The sequence below is a fragment of the Myxine glutinosa genome, chromosome 8 (assembly GCF_964187855.1).
Source record: "Myxine glutinosa chromosome 8, kmMyxGlut1.1, whole genome shotgun sequence".
NCBI lineage: Eukaryota > Metazoa > Chordata > Myxini > Myxiniformes > Myxinidae > Myxine > Myxine glutinosa.
The window spans coordinates 31,965,031-31,981,604 of record NC_136268.1 but is presented as its reverse complement, the minus strand read 5'-3'; the positions used below and the strand labels follow the sequence as shown (position 1 = coordinate 31,981,604).

Genomic DNA, 16,574 nt, shown 5'->3' with positions numbered 1-16,574 from the left:
CGGACCATCAGGGAGAACTCTCCTTTCCCAATTTTCAGAAATTTGTGGGTCTCCAATGTATGACTTGTATTCTGGCTCATCAAGGTAGAACTTGTTCAGTGGGTTTTGTTTTGATAACTCACAACAAGTATCATCATGGTAAAACTCTTTTTCAGGATTTTGTGGATCTCCAAGGTATAACTCTTTGGCTGGGTCATCAAGGTAGAACTCGTTCTGGGGGTCTTGGTTGTTCAAAATGTCTTCAAACAAAAAAATAACTTCATCCCAAGTTGTGTTAAAAGCAGAATTTTCATTTCGTATCTCAGATACAATTTCCTGTGAAAGAAAATAACAATGTATTAATTTAATACAATATTTTTTATTTGTATAAATCAAGCTCTATGAATATTAAAATAAACTTTGTTAACTCTTACACGAGTCTCATCTAAAAAAAAAAAAAAAAAAAAAAAAAAAAAAAATTAAATAAATAAATAAATAAATAAACAAACTTACCTCCATTGATAAGAGGTTCGAGTCCAGTTCATCAATCTGAAGGTTGAGTTCTACACAGGTAGTAGGACTCCATGGAATAGCAAAGTTATCCCATTCCATTTCGGCATAGTAGTCCATTCTCAAGTGAAGCAGAAAGCGTGTTTGAAAAAGCCTGTGTGGTCAGTGCCTTTTATAAGGACTGGGTGTGTCTTCCTGTGGAAATTCCCTGGGCGTGTCTTAACTGGAAATGATGTGATGGAAATTCCCTGAAAATGATGTAATGTATTACCTGGAAATGATACAATGCTGAAGAGTTTATAAAGTGGGTGGGACTTAGCAAAAGTGGGAGGAGCTTAACAAAAGTGGGCGGGGCTTAGTAAAAGGGGGCGTGGCCTAACAAAAAGTGGGCGGGCCTTAGTAAAAAAATGGGCGTGGTTTACCAAAAAGTGGGCGGAGCTTACCAAAAAATGGTATGTGGCACTGGAGGTGCTCAAACAAGAACATTGAGGGAGGTTTACCATTTTATCTTAGCTCAGTTAAAATATCTTAATAAAGAACCAAACTCAAACATATTTTTTGTTAATATATTAGATGGTGAAGAGAGTTGTAGGAGAATTAAATTATTTCCCACGCATAAACAAATATTTGTAGGGTCGTTGTTTGAGTGGGTTATATTCACCAGATGATATTAAGAGTAAAAGGTTAAAAGGTTCATAAGGTCAGAAGGATCACAGGTGTTTAAGTGGTCTAATGAATAAGGATAACATGTCAAAAGGTTAGAAGGTTCGTAAAGAACAGGGTGAGAGAAATAGAGGTCTTTAGGGGCAATGAGGGAGGGAAAGAATTAATATGGAAGTGAATGGGTCAAAGATTAATCTGCCAGATGATATGTAGAAGAAGGATGATAGGTCTATAAGAGAAAACAAATATTTGTAGTGTTTGAGTGGTCTAATGAACAACATTAAGGATAGGTACTACAGACAAAAGGTTCATAAAGATGAGGGTGGGAGAAATAGAGGTGTTTATGATTTTTGAAAAAGACAAGGGGGTAAATGACATTAGATAGGGATTTCCCATGTTAAACGGAGGTGTCCCAGAAGCAACATTATTACACTACTCACGACCATATTGGTCACCACTTACACCGGGTCCTCTTCCTCTTCGCTTCTCCTCCATCACCTGCGAATCCCTCATCCGGTTAATGAGCACATCATCACGATCCAAACACAGACTTTGGACCAATTCTTTTATCTCCTCTTTTATCTCTTTCTTATCCCCTCTCCGTCGCTTCTTAATTTCACTCATCCCTTCTTCCACTTCTTCTAATTTGTGCTTCACCTCTTTTATTCCCCGGTACGTCTCCTCAAGCTCGTCCTCCAAGGCTACCTTGACCGTTTCCATGTGCGTCCTCACCTGCCGGTCCTTCGTCTCCATTACCTCTATCACCTCGTCCAACCTCGTTGTCAGTCCCTCACGTACCATCTGACACTCTTTTTTAATTACCCCTACGTCCTTTTTCATCTCCTTCTGTGTCGATTTTAAACCCTCTATTACCGCTGTGTTCTTCTTTACCTGGTCCCCCAACTCCTTTTGTCCCACTGTCAGTTGTTCTACTCCCAGCGTCAACTCCTCTATACCACCTTGCAATTTTACAGTCCCCTTTCTCACCTCCTTCTCCATGTGCTCCTTACAGTGCCTCACCTCCTCGCGCACTCCTCCGACCTCCTCACTCACTCCTCTTCTGATCTGCTCTCCCATCACTTGCATCTCCTGCCCAGATGCCACCCTCATCTGCTCCATTTCCTCCCTGTGAGCATCCAGTTTGGTTTCTACCCCCATTCTGACCCCCTCTATCTGCTGCCCCATTTGGTTAACTTCCCTTTCCGCTTGGGCCCTCATGTCCCTCAATTTGCCTTCCATGGTGTTTTCCAACCCCTCTAACCCTTTTTGCATCCCTTCCATTTGATTCTCTTGAGCGGCCATTCTGTTTTCTACCCCCGTTAACCCCTCCTGTATTTCCCCTAATCTATCGTCTAATTTCCCAAATTTCATGTCTAATCCCTTAAAATTATTGTCTAATCCCTCTATTCTACTCCCTAACCCTCCGATCTGCGCCCCCATGTCCTCCCTCAATTTCTCGCTATTGGACCCCATTCTTTGTTCTAACCGTTGGCTATTGGCCCCCATTTGGCCCTCCAATCGCTCACCCTGAGCATCCATCCGGTTCCCCATTCTGTTTGCCATTTCTTCATTATTCTGGGCCATAAGGGCCTTCATTTGTATAAAAAAAAGGCCCCAATCCATCGGGGGCGCTGCCACGGTCGCTGGCGCGGTGATCAGCGAGGCGCCATTTTGCGCGCCCGCTTCTTCGTGCGTGACGGCGCTATTTTGCGAACCTGCCGCCCTCACTGCTTCGCTCTCCTCCTGTCCCTCATTTTGGTCCTGGATCGACCCTACCTCACTCTCCTTTACCGGACCCCAGCTGTCTTGATCCGCCATAGCGCGACTTTCAAAATTCGGTTTTTATTTTTTATTTTCGTAAAACAAATTCAAATTTCGCCGTTATAATTTCGCGCGGGAAACGCGCTCCGAATCGATTCGGTCGAGCGCCGTACGCGCTCCGGCTCGATTTTCCCTCCCAAAATTTGGGCCTAACTAATTTAGTCCCGGGTTCGAATTCCACTCCTCGACACCAATTGTTACAGACGTGGCTTGGATGTTATTTACCGAGCGGTTTTATGGTATGACCACGTCTGCACAAGTTACCCGATTGTGCCCGAACGTTGACTAATCGCGCTATGCTAGACCAATGAAGGAAAAAGAAGACACACGGCTGGAATTAATACGACACGACACCAGGGATACGGTTCTCAAAGGTTGTTATTACAATAATGCGGAAGGTTTAGATTACAGGGACAAGAGGGAAACATAGGAAGGTGGGCACTTAAACACACTTATATTAACCCCAACGGACGACAGATAAACGGGACAAGGCTCACTCACACGGGGTTTGATGGAAAGGACAGGCGGGTAGCGATCGCTCCAGGTGCACCTGGGCTCAGGGCAGGATCACGTACGGTCCAGTTTAAGAGATGCGGTGGAGGTATTGCAGCGCTCGAGGGGTGGCGACTTCTCTCTCCAGGCTGGGGGCGCATCTGACGTCACATCCGGCGCGGGGCCGCGTATATCCGGCGGGGAGTGACACGCCCTCGGCTCGTTAGCTCCGCCTCGTGGAATCGGCACGTTGCTTCTCATTGGGTGCGTGCGGGGGGGTTACTGGCTCCGCCCCTGACGAGGAGCTGACAGCCAGCCCCTTCGGGGTAACGCCGTGGAGCGTATGGTCATGGCGGGTAACCGAGCCGGTGTGAGGACGCACACTCCCCGCCCCTCTGTTGTTGTAGTCGTAGTTGTAGTTGTAATTGTTGTTGTAGTTGTTGTTATTGTTGTTGTTTGGGGAAGAAGATGGGAGGAGGTATGGGAAAGGTCCTAAACTCACTACTGATGCCATATAATCACATTCTGGTGCAACGAAGAGTCATAATTAATGGAAACGAGGCCTTAACTGACATAGATTAAGAATAACTAGGAAGATGTCCGAAAGTTGGCTACGTGTGGTGCGGTGGACCTGGGCACGACATTTAATGGGGGAATAAGGGGAAGGTCGGCTCTACTGATTGTTATTTACATGCAATGGGACTAGGGAATGGGGGATTGGGGAAAGTTGGGGAGTATTGGAGAAAATAGGGGAATATTTACAAGCGGATATGGAGGCCAAATTCCATATTCGCAACAATATATATATATATATGTATGTATATATATATATATATATATATATATATATATATATATATATATATATATATATATATATATATATATATATATATATATATATATAATATATGTATGTATGTATGTATGTATGTATGTATGTATGTATGTATGTATGTATACAGACGGCATTTAATATGGAATATTGTTTTTGTGGGGGTGAACCTACTTTTCAAGATGACTTAGAACCAAAAGTTCATTGGAATTACGTTGAAATTATTCTAGATTTTGTTAATGTGACCTTTAAAAGAAACAAAAACCACATTTGACATTTCGAAGCAAATAAATTGATCCTTGAAAGTGATGTAAACTAATATCGAACTCAATTCACGGACAGTACTGTGTTAAACTTCTGTACGTTTTCCAGAAGTATCTCTTTATTTTGCACATTAGCCAAAAATATTTTCAACAAAAACAAAAGCTAAATTATGACTGGGATTACGGACAGTAAAATTACAGTTCAGTACTTCGTGTAACCCCCGTGAGCATTCAGGAGAGCACGTACACGTAGAGGCATGCTGTTCACGAGATTTGCCAAGGTTTGGACAGGAATCGCTTGCCATGCAGTGACAATAGTCTGCTGCAATTCATGCACAAAGGCAGGCTGCTGGTCCAAGTTGTCGATTTGACGTGTTAATTCTGCCCACAAGTTCTCTATCGGATTCATATCCGGGGACATGGCAGGCCACTCCATATGCTCTACACCACGGTCAGCAAGAAAGTGTTGGATTATGCGAGCACGATGAGGCCGTGCATTGTCATCTTGGAAGACAAAGTTTCCTCGAAAGGCTGCACGAGCAAATGGAAGCAATGTTTCTTCCAGAATGACCCTGTACTTGAACTGGTTCAGGTTTCCATTCAGAACAACCAGGTCAGTTTTGCCCCCTGCATGAAAAGCAGCCCAAACGGTCACCCGACCACCTCCAGCTTGGACTCTTGGCACTATACAATCTTTGTTGTGGGCTTCATGCACTTGTCTGCGCACTCGGACACGGCCATCTTGACGATAGACCAGAAATCTAGACTCGTCACTGAAGGTCACGTGATTCCAGTGTCCTGGCTGCCATTGATGATGCTCTCTGGCCCACTGCAATCGGTGCGCGCTGTGTTGTCTGGTCAGGCGTGGCTTTCTCAGGGGACGCCTGGCACGATAGCCTGCTTGAACCAGTCGTTGGTTGACTAGCCTTCTGGATACAGGCACATTTGTCAGTTGCTGCCACTCAGCGCTAAGCCGATTAGCTGACTTGGTACGGCCATTGCAGACTAACCGGTGCAGCTGGCGATCATCTCTCCTTGTGGTTCTGCGGGGACGTCCTGACCTCGGTATTGGAGTAGGGACACCCTTCTGAGCATTTCGTTTCAGGATCTTTGACACCTGACCTTGAGTGATGCCAAACTGCCGAGCAATAGCACGCTGTTTCATGCCAGAATTTCGTAAAGCCACCACTCCATGACAAACAGCATTGTCGAGTTGACGGACCATCTCCAGAGGAAGCGGCAATAACTTTTGTAGACGTGCAGCAGTTGTTTTCCACCAATACAGAACGCAACAACCCTTATATACCCGATTGTGAAGCCAATCGTCAAATGTTCCTGTCCTTACATTTTGTCACGCCACCTGTGATATAATCCTGTTATTGACTTCTTGCTGCGAAAGACAATCAGTGACATGGTTCTTTCAACAAAGACATCACCGAAGGGTAAAAGAAACTCACCAGATTGATATACTGAGTTCAGAAAGTAAACCCAAGTCAAGAAAAAAAAAATATTCCATATTAAATGCCAAGTCTGTATGTATGTATGTATATGTATATATATATATGTATATATATATGTATATGTATGTATATGTATATATTGTTACGGAACCCAACGTCGGCCTCTGTTCCCCTTACCGAGGGGGGATTAATCCCCTCGTCTCTGACTGACCGACACGGTCCCTGACGCTGCCCAGCTACCTCCGGAAAGGTAGGTGCGCAGCCCCGTTCGTACCGCGGACAGATGTTAATTGCCGAGCGGTTTTAGCAACCGCGGCACAAACTATTACCAAGGACTAGACCCGATTCTGAAACGTTGGCCAAAATCGCGCCACAGGTTTTCAATTGGGAAATCACAAAGACGACGGATGTGAAGAAGAGGAAGACAGAAGTAGGAAATACGAATATAATTTATTACTGCTATTTACAATTCAAAGAAACCAATGGAGAAGGAAGAATAAGAAAATAATTACAGAAATAGGGACGGATCAGAAGGACACAGTGCAACGCTAGCTTACCTATGGCAGTCTTACTTACAAGCCCAGGACAGAACAAACAAAACAAACTCACGTACACAACAGGATGGAATGGCAGGAATGGTTTGGAGGGATGAGCAGGTGGAATCACAGGGCACAGCGAGCAGGTCCACTCCAGGCGGGAAGCGAGGAGCCGGCAGCTCCAAGTATTTGGCTGTACACCGCGCACCGGCAGGTTGGTTCACAGCAGCGTGTCAGGGCTCCGTGCGGTAGGTTGAAACGGGGCTGGTTGAAGCGGCTCTCTGCAGAAATCTCACTTGTGCAGAACTCAGCTGGGTCACGCATCTGCCGACTCTCTCAAAGATCTTCCTGCGCGTCTTTTATTGCACCTGGGGCGATCAAGCCGCCAGCCTCCAGGACACGCCCATCCGCGAGCTCGCCTCGGCCCTGATTGGCCGCGAGGGCCCACCGATCCCGCCCCCAGAGGAGGTGTTGGCAAGGCCACGCCTTGTTCCTGGTGCTGGGCTGACTCCTCCCACCTTCTGCTCCGAGATGACCTCGTGCTCAATGGAGTCTTGCAGCGAAAAACACGGTCCCAAAGCAGCAGCGGCGAATGCAGAAAACTGCCCAATGCAGTTGGCAATTGATGACAAAAGGGGAATGTGAAGGGAATCTACCTTGTTTGAATTCGGTGCAATGGAGTGTTAATTAATGGAAGACACAGCCTTAATCTAATACACATAATAAGGAGATAACTACTGAACAAGGAGGAAATCTATGATTTGCTACGTGATTGTATATGGAATAACTACGGGCACGACCTTTGACCTTTATACACCAAATGGAGGAAGGAGGGTGATATTTTACCACAATAAAAAAAACACAATTCTCATATACACAACAATATGTATGTATGTATGTATGTATGTATGTATGTATGTATGTATATATATATATGTATATATGTATGTATGTATATGTATATATGTATGTATGTATATGTATATATGTATGGATGTATGTATATGTATATATATATATTGTTGTGGATTTGAGAATCCTGTAATTGTTGTAAATATCACCCTGTGTAAATGTAATGATCATTGTAAATACCTCCGTTGTGTAAAGGTCAAAGGTCGTCCCTTAGTTAATCCATCGCATGCACGTAGAAAATCATAAGCCCTTTTCTGTAGTTATTTCTTATTCTATGTAGTTTAAGGCTCTGTTTCCCACTAGTTGACCCTGCATTGCACCGAATTGAAATAAGATAGATCCCTCCGACACCCCCATGGCCTCTTCAAAGTGCCAGTAACTTTGGGTGGGGTTATTGGCATCACCATTGCCCCAAACTCCATTACGCACGCGGTCAAGCCCACGAACAAGGGCGTTGCCCGCCCCTCGTCATCAGAAGGTGGAGCCAGCGAGCCCCCACCAGCCAATCAGGGCTGGTGAGATACCATCACGGGCGTGGCGCGGATTGATCTAAGAGCGCGATATAAAAGCGCCCGCGCAAGCCTTTTTGAGAAAAAGTGCGTAAGAGTCCAGTTGAGGAAAACCGGAGAGAGGGTTTTGAGGGAGGTGCGCTGGACCAGAGGCAGATTCAGCGGAGTAATAAAAGAGCGTCGGAGATGCAGGAGGCGGAGGACGCGTGAGACAGCTGCCGGTGTGAAACCGAATACGTGGAGCTGCCGGCTCCTCGCTGCCAGCCCAAAGCGGAGCTGTGTGCTGGGTTTCGCCTCGAACCCACAAGCGTGGACCAAAGCGCGAGCTTGGAGCCGAACCTCGACGCCACCATCTACCTGGACCCTCCTCTGCCGACCCGTACCATCCCTGCCTTTCCATCCTTTTGTGTACGTGAGTTTGTTTTGTGTGTCTTGTCCCTGGGTATAAGTAAGCTTGTATAAGTTAATAATTGCACTGTCTTTTCCTCTCCTTCTGTCTTTATTTTCGTTTCTTTCCTCCTCCTTGGTTCCTTTGATTGTGTAAATAGTAATTGGTTAATAAATCCCTGTTCTTCCTACCTTGCCTTCTTTCCTTTACATCCGTTTCGTTTTAGTGATTTCCCCATTGAATACCTGTGGCACGATTTGGCCAACTTTCAGAATCGGGTCTAGTTTCTGTTAATGGTTCGAGCGGCGGCTGCTAATCCGCTCGGCAAATTAACATCTTGTCCGCGGTCTCGAACGAGGTTGCTCACCTGCCTCTCTGGAGGGAGCTGGGCAGCTTCAGGACTCACGTCGGTCAGTCGCGGACAAGGGGATTAATTCCCCCTTGGTAAGGGGAAAAGAGGCCGACGGTGAGATCCACAACAATATATATGTATGTATGTATATATATATATATGTATGTATGTATATGTATATATATATATATATATACACAAAGAATTAAGTTAAGCACCCCTACACAACGAATTAAGGTAAGCACCCCCTAATATATATTCTTTGTGTATATGTATACATTGGCATATATTCTAAGGTATGTGAGATCAAATAATGATTGGTATGACATTAGCAATTATCCATTGATGAAATTGAGTGATCAAAGTGAAAAAAAGTGATTGGTTGAGTCAGTGATCCGATCACGTGGGTCCTACACACGTTATTGACGCAAAGATCGCTAGAGGTCTTCTCAGAACAATGACTGTACGTTAGAAAACATAAACGTCATCCACACTGTCCGTGATGGACCTATAGCTCCATACTTAAATTGAGGTGAAAATATGCCTAAAATTCCCAAAAAATTTCACCTTAAATTATTCAGAATAAAATATTGAAAACGGCATGATTGTTATGTTTTTATGTGACCATAATATCACTTCTCCAGAAAATATAGCAATATCATGGGTATATTACACTGTTTTGACGACAACAAACTTGTACTGTGCGAGGTTGTAAAAAAACGGGGGGGGTGCTTAACTTAATTCTTTGTGTATATATGTATGTATATATATATATATATATATATATATATATATATATATATATATATATATATATATATATATATATATATATATATATATGTATGTATGTATGTATGTATGTATGTATGTATGTATGTATGTATGTATCATTATGTATGTATGTATGTATCATTGTGTATGTATGTATGTATCATTGTGTATGTATGTATGTATCATTGTGTATGTATGTATGTATCATTGTGTATGTATGTATGTATCATTGTGTATGTATGTATGTATCATTGTATATATATATATGTATGTATATATATATATATATATATATGTATGTACATATGTGTATATATAATATATATACACACATCAGAAACATTTAGTTTGCTGCAAACAACCCAGCGTTAATTTTAGTAATACGTTTGCTTATTCACCAAAAAACAATGAATTTGTTTGATGTTCCCAGGGATCAGACTTTGTTTTCTTTTTTTCCAAGTTGTAAAATGCAATTCTCATCGAATCATGAATAATACATCGCCGTAACGTAACGGCTTAGACTAGCACTAGACGTAATGCCTTAATGACCTTCCAGTCGTAACGCCATCTTACTAGGCCACCATCTTACTGGATCCGGCATCATGGCGTCTGGCATTCAGCCCTTCGCCTGCGGACGTCAGAGTCAGATCTCGGGGTTATGTTGTTCAACTACCGTTCGTGAAGCGTCAGGACAGGTTGAGCACTGGAGGCCGGAATGACGTGCACATCCATAGAGGCCTAGCGTAGCGCTCGACATAAAACTGTAATGACGTCCTAGTGAAATGAGCGTGATAAACAGTCTTTCTCTCTCTTTCTCTCTCTCTCTCTCTCTCTCTCTCTCTCTCTCTCTCTCTCTCTCTCTCTCTCTCTCTCTCTTTCTCTTTCTCTTTCTCTTTCTCTTTCTTTTTCTCTCTATCTCTCTCTTTCTCTCTCTTTCTCTCGCTTTCTTTCTCTTTCTCTCTCTTTCTCTCTCTTTCTCTCTCTTTCTTTCTCTCTCTTTCTTTCTCTTTCTCTCTCTTTCTCTCTCTTTCTCTCTCTTTCTCTCTCTTTCCCTCTCTGTCTCTCTTTCTTTCTGTCTCTATCTCTCTCTCTCTTTCTCTGTCTCTCTCCCCCCCCCCCCCCCCCAACTCTTTTGTGCCCTGACTTTGTGGAGGTGGGTTTACACCATCCTGGATGTGGGGGATCTCTGAGTCCCTCCTGCTGGGAGATAGATCAGTTGCCTCCGTGCCGTGGGCTTGTTCGAGAGAACTGTCCGGTGCTATACAACAACAACAACATACCACACTATACAGATCGTCGGTTCTGCCAAATGCGTCTCTTGACTAAAGTTACAAGCCTTGATGTGTTCGTCACTCCAACGCAGGATAGTCGACTGAGGGCAGCACATTGTTCTATTTTATTCAGGTTGCTGGCAATAATGCACCTGCTCTTTGCAAAGGACACCGTGGTATCTTTAACATTCACCAACGACCAGTGCTGGCATATGGGTTCTCCGGCTTAATGTCTTTCTAAAGGATGGCACACACAGATGCCTCGCCCTGCAGGTGAAATGTGTATAGGGATGACAGTGTATAGGTGGATCGAGATTCAAACACAGGCTTGACAGCTCACAGAGGCGAGTGGATGTACCTCTAGGTCAAGGGTTCTTAACCTGTGGTCCATGGACCCCTTTGGGTTCATGCGGATGGGCTTCAGGGGGTCCGTGAACCAGGCGCATAAAATGTACTTTTCTCACTGAAATGTAGTTTTGAGCAGATTTGAAGTTTATGTTTTGTTTAATTTGCACAATTTGGATATATTTCATTTTATTCAGGGAATGGTCATTGATTTTTGCATGAAAAAAGTGAGATATATTCTTTGTAAAGATTGTTTTTTATTGATTATGATGGTATGTGAAGGAAATAATTTTCCTATGCAAAAAAATTGTTCATTGTATGCAAAAGTTTGTGTTTATGTGCTTATGTGCATTTTTCTGGGGAGGGGTCCGTAGCTTTCACGAGATTCTCAAAGGGGTCCATGAATCAAAAAAGGTAAAGAACCCCTGCTCTCGGCCATCCTGCCCGAGCAGCTCCAATTAGCATTGTTCCTAAAAACCTAGATTGAGGTACAAAAAATACTGATGATATAAATAAATACATTCGTTGTAGATGTTGTGCCTTTTAACGGTGGGATTGGGTGTTGTTTCCATGTGAGGGCAAGTACGCATCTTGCAGTATCTTCTGGTTTTTTTAATGGTTTTTTTTACAAGATCGAGGATCATGGAAGGGCAAATTAGAACTGACAGTGGGACAAACATCAAGGGAATGAACAGAGAGGAAAAGAGGAGGGGAGGAAACACTAAAACTAGCAAGTAAAATGGTTGGATTAGGAAGTGTGAATGGGGGTAATAAAGATCATGGGTCAGAATTTGGGATGACGAGAGATGACGGTGACACTGCTTGCTTGAAGTCCTGAAAGGAAGGGTGAGACGGAACATCCTCTGGAAGGTATAGTTCCATGGATGGGAGCAGCGAGGAATCAAGGGAGGCACAAAGCACCCCTACCTTTATATGGGATCGTTTTGCTGTACGCAACTTCAACATTGGCACTGAAAATTAGTTTCTTGGCTTCTACTGGACGAAATTGGCTGCAAATTTCAGAAGTAAATGCTTTGTACGTTGAGGTAATATGTTCCAAATTTCAGCAACGTCCATTAACGGATTCTAGAGTTTTATTAAGAAAACCCTCGAATTCACGTTGATGTCTGTCAGTCAGTCCGTCCGTCCGTCCGCCCAAAATGTGTTGGCGCTCATATCTCAAAGGCTATACATTGAAACTAGCTGAAACTTGGAATATACATCGGCCAATAGGTCTAGTTAATGGCTTTCAAAACAAATTCCACCCTAAGTGCTATAGCTTTTGCTTTAAAATTAAATTGTGTGTGCGTGCGTGCGTGCGTGTGTACACATATATATGTACCCCTTTATATGAACTTTTCTAGAGCATTACTCGGTTCCTCCTAAGAACACAAGGGTAGTCCAGCATGCACACGAGATTTTTTTGAATGTCTCTTCTTTTCTATTGTTTGGCAATTTCTACAAGCTATGGAATGTCCCTTGTTTTCTATACTTTGCCACATGGTACATACCTTTATATAAAGGGGTCTTTTCTATGCCCCTGGCATTTTTCCCAAGAATAAATACCGTAAAGCTCATTTGAATTGGTTTTTCTCGTTGTTTTGCAATGTTTTTTTTTTATAAGCAATGTTCATTATCTGCTTGCATTGTGAATTTTGTTTTAATTTTTGTTTTCCCCATTCATTTTTTGCTTTTGATGTTTTTTTTGGTTTATTTATATATTTTTTGCTGCTGCTGATTTTCTGCTTTAGATTCCTTCATCACCCCCTCCTGAATGCTCACCCCCCTCGGTGGGAAAAGGGGCTCAGTCCTCACCAACACCCAACCCCACAGGGTACAGCCAAGCAACCCGACAACCCCGACCCCGGCACAACAGGTCACCCCGAGGCAAACGTACTCATGCGGACAAAGTGAGATAATCGTAATTAGTCCTCGTTTGTCGTTTTTGTCATTTATTTTGACAGCTTGAAAAAGCACTTTTGATTTCATGGAACGAGCCGATCGATGGAGGGAAATATTCAAAATAATCAATTAATAACGATTTTGAACGGTAGTTGTTTTGTGTGTGTGAATGCAAGTCGTCGAGATACAAATTTGAACTCCATGTAACTTCCACAGTGGCGTTGAAAATATTACACATCTCACATCTTTGCAAGACTGATAAAGGGAAGCGACACAGTAGATGGGAGATTTTGAGTGAGAATGTGGTTGGACAGACATTTCTGTGGATGACAACAACTTCGTTCTATTGATGTAGGATATGAACCAAAAGCTTTTTCTCATTTTTTCCTGCCCTTTTACCGAGCACCATCACTTAATCCTTAAAACATCCTTTTCCTCCCTTGTTGTTCTCCCCGTCTTCCCCTACAGTTGTCCCTCTCGCCTCCAGACTCTCTATCTTCGTTTTGTAGTGGCAAGCTGCCTCCAGGGCAGCTGACTTCGCTAGCTACACTCGTTTTCAGCGACACAGGAGGTGAAGCAAGCGATGAGGGCGGACCAGAGGGAGAAGATGCTCTTATCATCGACATCCCAGAATAATTGCGCCGTCTATGGGGCGTCCGGAATGTTCTCGGATTTAGACATTCACAGTTGTCGAAGAAAGGCCAACTTTTGGATTTTTCGATTTATAAGCACAATGTGTAAAATTTGGGGGTTGGCAGGATGGCCGATAGGTACTCACATTGCCCTCTTAAGATTTCTAGCCTGTGTTCAAATCCCAGAACAGCCATAAACAGTCATCCCGGTGTTTCACAGGCAGGGTGATTCATCGGTGTGTGGGTGTGTGTGTGTGCCGGCCCTCGGATGGATGTTAAACTGGGCATCCTGTCTGCTAGGATTAGTTGGTAGACGTTAAAGATCACACGGTGTCCTTCTCAAAGAGTACGCGAGTTATCACAGGACCCATGAACAAATTTCAAATCCCTGCCCTTACCTTAATCAAATGTCAGGCCTGGCCAGCCTGGCCTGACATTCGAACCTTGTAATGTCACTTTTTTTTCAACTTGTGACTCCCTCTCCACTTCAATCAAACCTAATCCTCCCTTTTTGTCTGTCTTAGTCATCTCTTCTGCTCACCGCATATAAAATCCACCTTTCATTGACCCCATGCAATATAATTGGTTAATTTCACGTTGAGGAACAAACACCTTTATTGTAAAATGAAATACCTAATTGAAATTTTGACTTGGGAGCTGGGTTTTTTATTTTCACTCCCTCCCTCTCTCCTCTCGGGTCATGTGTTGAGGAAGGATGAAAGTGACTGGTTGAGAAGAGTGATGGAAATGAATGTAGGAGGAAGTAGAGGACGGGAAGACCGAGAAAGACTTGGCTAAAGATGGTGGAAGAAGAAATGCGGGCCAGGGTGTTAACAAGGAGAGATGCAGAAAATGGAGAAGATTGTCTTGGGGCCCGCAAGGCTAACCTCCGCTCTAGCAGGGAAAATGGCCTTAAAATGCCTGTTGTTTTTTGTTGTCCCTCTCTCCCCCGCCCCCCACATTGTGTTTTGTCTATACCTACACCTCACCCAAGACGTGTTTATTTTCTACATTGTCCCATTAAAATACACCATAAATGTGTGATGATTCTTCTTACTAAATTAATTTTTTCATGTTCTGCTTGAATGCAGGTTCAGTGCTGCTGAATAGGTCTCGTTGCCAGGGTTACAATTGGTGGTGTGCCGTTACCTTCCCAGTGGAGGCAGGGCAGCAATTTGTGATTTGTCCACTACTAGTGGTGACTCACTCACCTGGTCTTTGAGAAAAACAAAGGGTATTTGTTAATGTCCACCAAATACCAATGCTGGCAGCTGAGACCTCATGTCCTTTCAATAGATGATGTTCCTCATCTTACATGTGCAACACCAGGGTGGCTGTTAATCATAGGGTTGGATTCAAACGCAGACTGGACAGCTCGGGGGGGTTGGGGGGGTGGGGGGGGGGGGGGAGGTGGTATTTCCGCACCATCCTATTGAACACCAAGTCAGTTACATAACCACATAATACCATGTTTAAGCACCACAGGACTAACTAGAACAATGCACGGTAGAGCGCATACCTCCCTCCACCAGGCTGAACAGTTTACATTTTGTATCCCACAGATAGGCCGGATCTGGACTCGGACCTGAACCAAAATCTAACCAGGTTGTTATTGTCACCGACTCAACTCATCCACAAAGTTTTATTATGATCCGTCCACAACTTTTTGAGATATCGTCATAAACAGCATATCGTTTTTGTCCCTATTTCTTGATGGTGCAGAATCACTTTCAAAATTATACTATTGGATCCGGATCTTCACCAAAATCGAATCGATTCGTCATTGTCACACACGCAACCTGTCCACCAAATTTTGTCCAATTCTGTTCATTACTCTTTAAGCGGTGAAGCTGCTTCAATAATTGGCTATGTCCTTCCTTCCATCCGTCCGTCAAAAATGAAGAAGAAACTTTCCACCCCAACATGTTTAATTCTAGAGGTTTCCTAAGGTTAATGATAAAGTGTTCTAATTTGTAACTGAGTCGCTCGCAAAAGTTCTGCACTTGCATTGGGTGGCTGGGTGGGTGGGGAGGGCGGGCAGGGGAGGCAGAGGAGTATTGGGGTTAAGGCAGGGCAGGAGCTTGGTGCCATCGGACCTCATCGCTTATAAACGAAAAAGGAGAACAACAATTTACCCCTTATAACCCTCTATAATTGACCCTTTAGAACCCTTTTCTCAAACACTTTTACTGTGAAGGTTCAGCAGATCCTTGCTATTATTTTCTCTTGAAATTGTGAGCCATTTCCCAAAAAATGTCCAGGGGGTCAAATTAATTACAAGACCTGATTTACAACCAACGGGATTTGGATCCCATTCTCACCGCTCGGTGCGTTTCGGGGTCAAAAAAATGAACTAGAAAGACCCATCAGAGACCACACCCTCACCACGACTTGTTTTTTGTGGGGTTTTTTTAAATCCCAACAGTGTCTGCATTTATTATACTAGCAACGGCACCCGCCCTATGGGCGGGGCTTCAATTGGGAGGCCCAAATGAAAAGGAAAAATATCAGAAATTGAAGGTTTTTTTTTAATTTTAAACGATTCATATAAACATCCGTTAAATCATATCACATGCAAATTATCAAAATCTAAACAGTACATGGCGCCATTTTGAAAAAAGATTGAATTCTGCAAAATGGAAGCGGCCGCTACACGCACTGAACTATAACACTACGTGGAACGGACAGTCTGCGAACACACACACAAAAGGCCCATAGGCAGTGAGTTTTACATGAAGCCACGGGATCGCAATGCATTATGGGATTTAGTCACGCAAAAAGCGTATTGCTTTTGTATCGCTGTGATTGAACGACGTACACATCTTGCAAGATTTATATAGAGATTTCTTTCATAATTGCACATTTGTTCTTAGTTGTTTCACTTCGGTGACATGATACTAGAGTAAAACAGAATGCCATCCTGTTCTGCA

At 43.5% G+C, this 16,574-nt stretch overlaps 1 protein-coding gene across 1 annotated transcript in view; it reads left to right on the top strand.

The window, feature by feature from the left end:
• The window catches only part of LOC137432389 (uncharacterized), a 71,855-nt gene extending 57,170 nt beyond the window's left edge, over positions 1–14,685 (top strand). Inside the window, exons 7-8 of the mRNA XM_078783154.1 lie at positions 12,862–13,020; positions 13,481–14,685. Coding sequence (XP_078639280.1) covers positions 12,862–13,020; positions 13,481–13,648 — 327 coding nt within the window. The 3' untranslated portion in view covers positions 13,649–14,685. The remainder of the gene's footprint in view (positions 1–12,861; positions 13,021–13,480) is intronic.
• Positions 14,686–16,574: the final 1,889 nt, after the last annotated feature.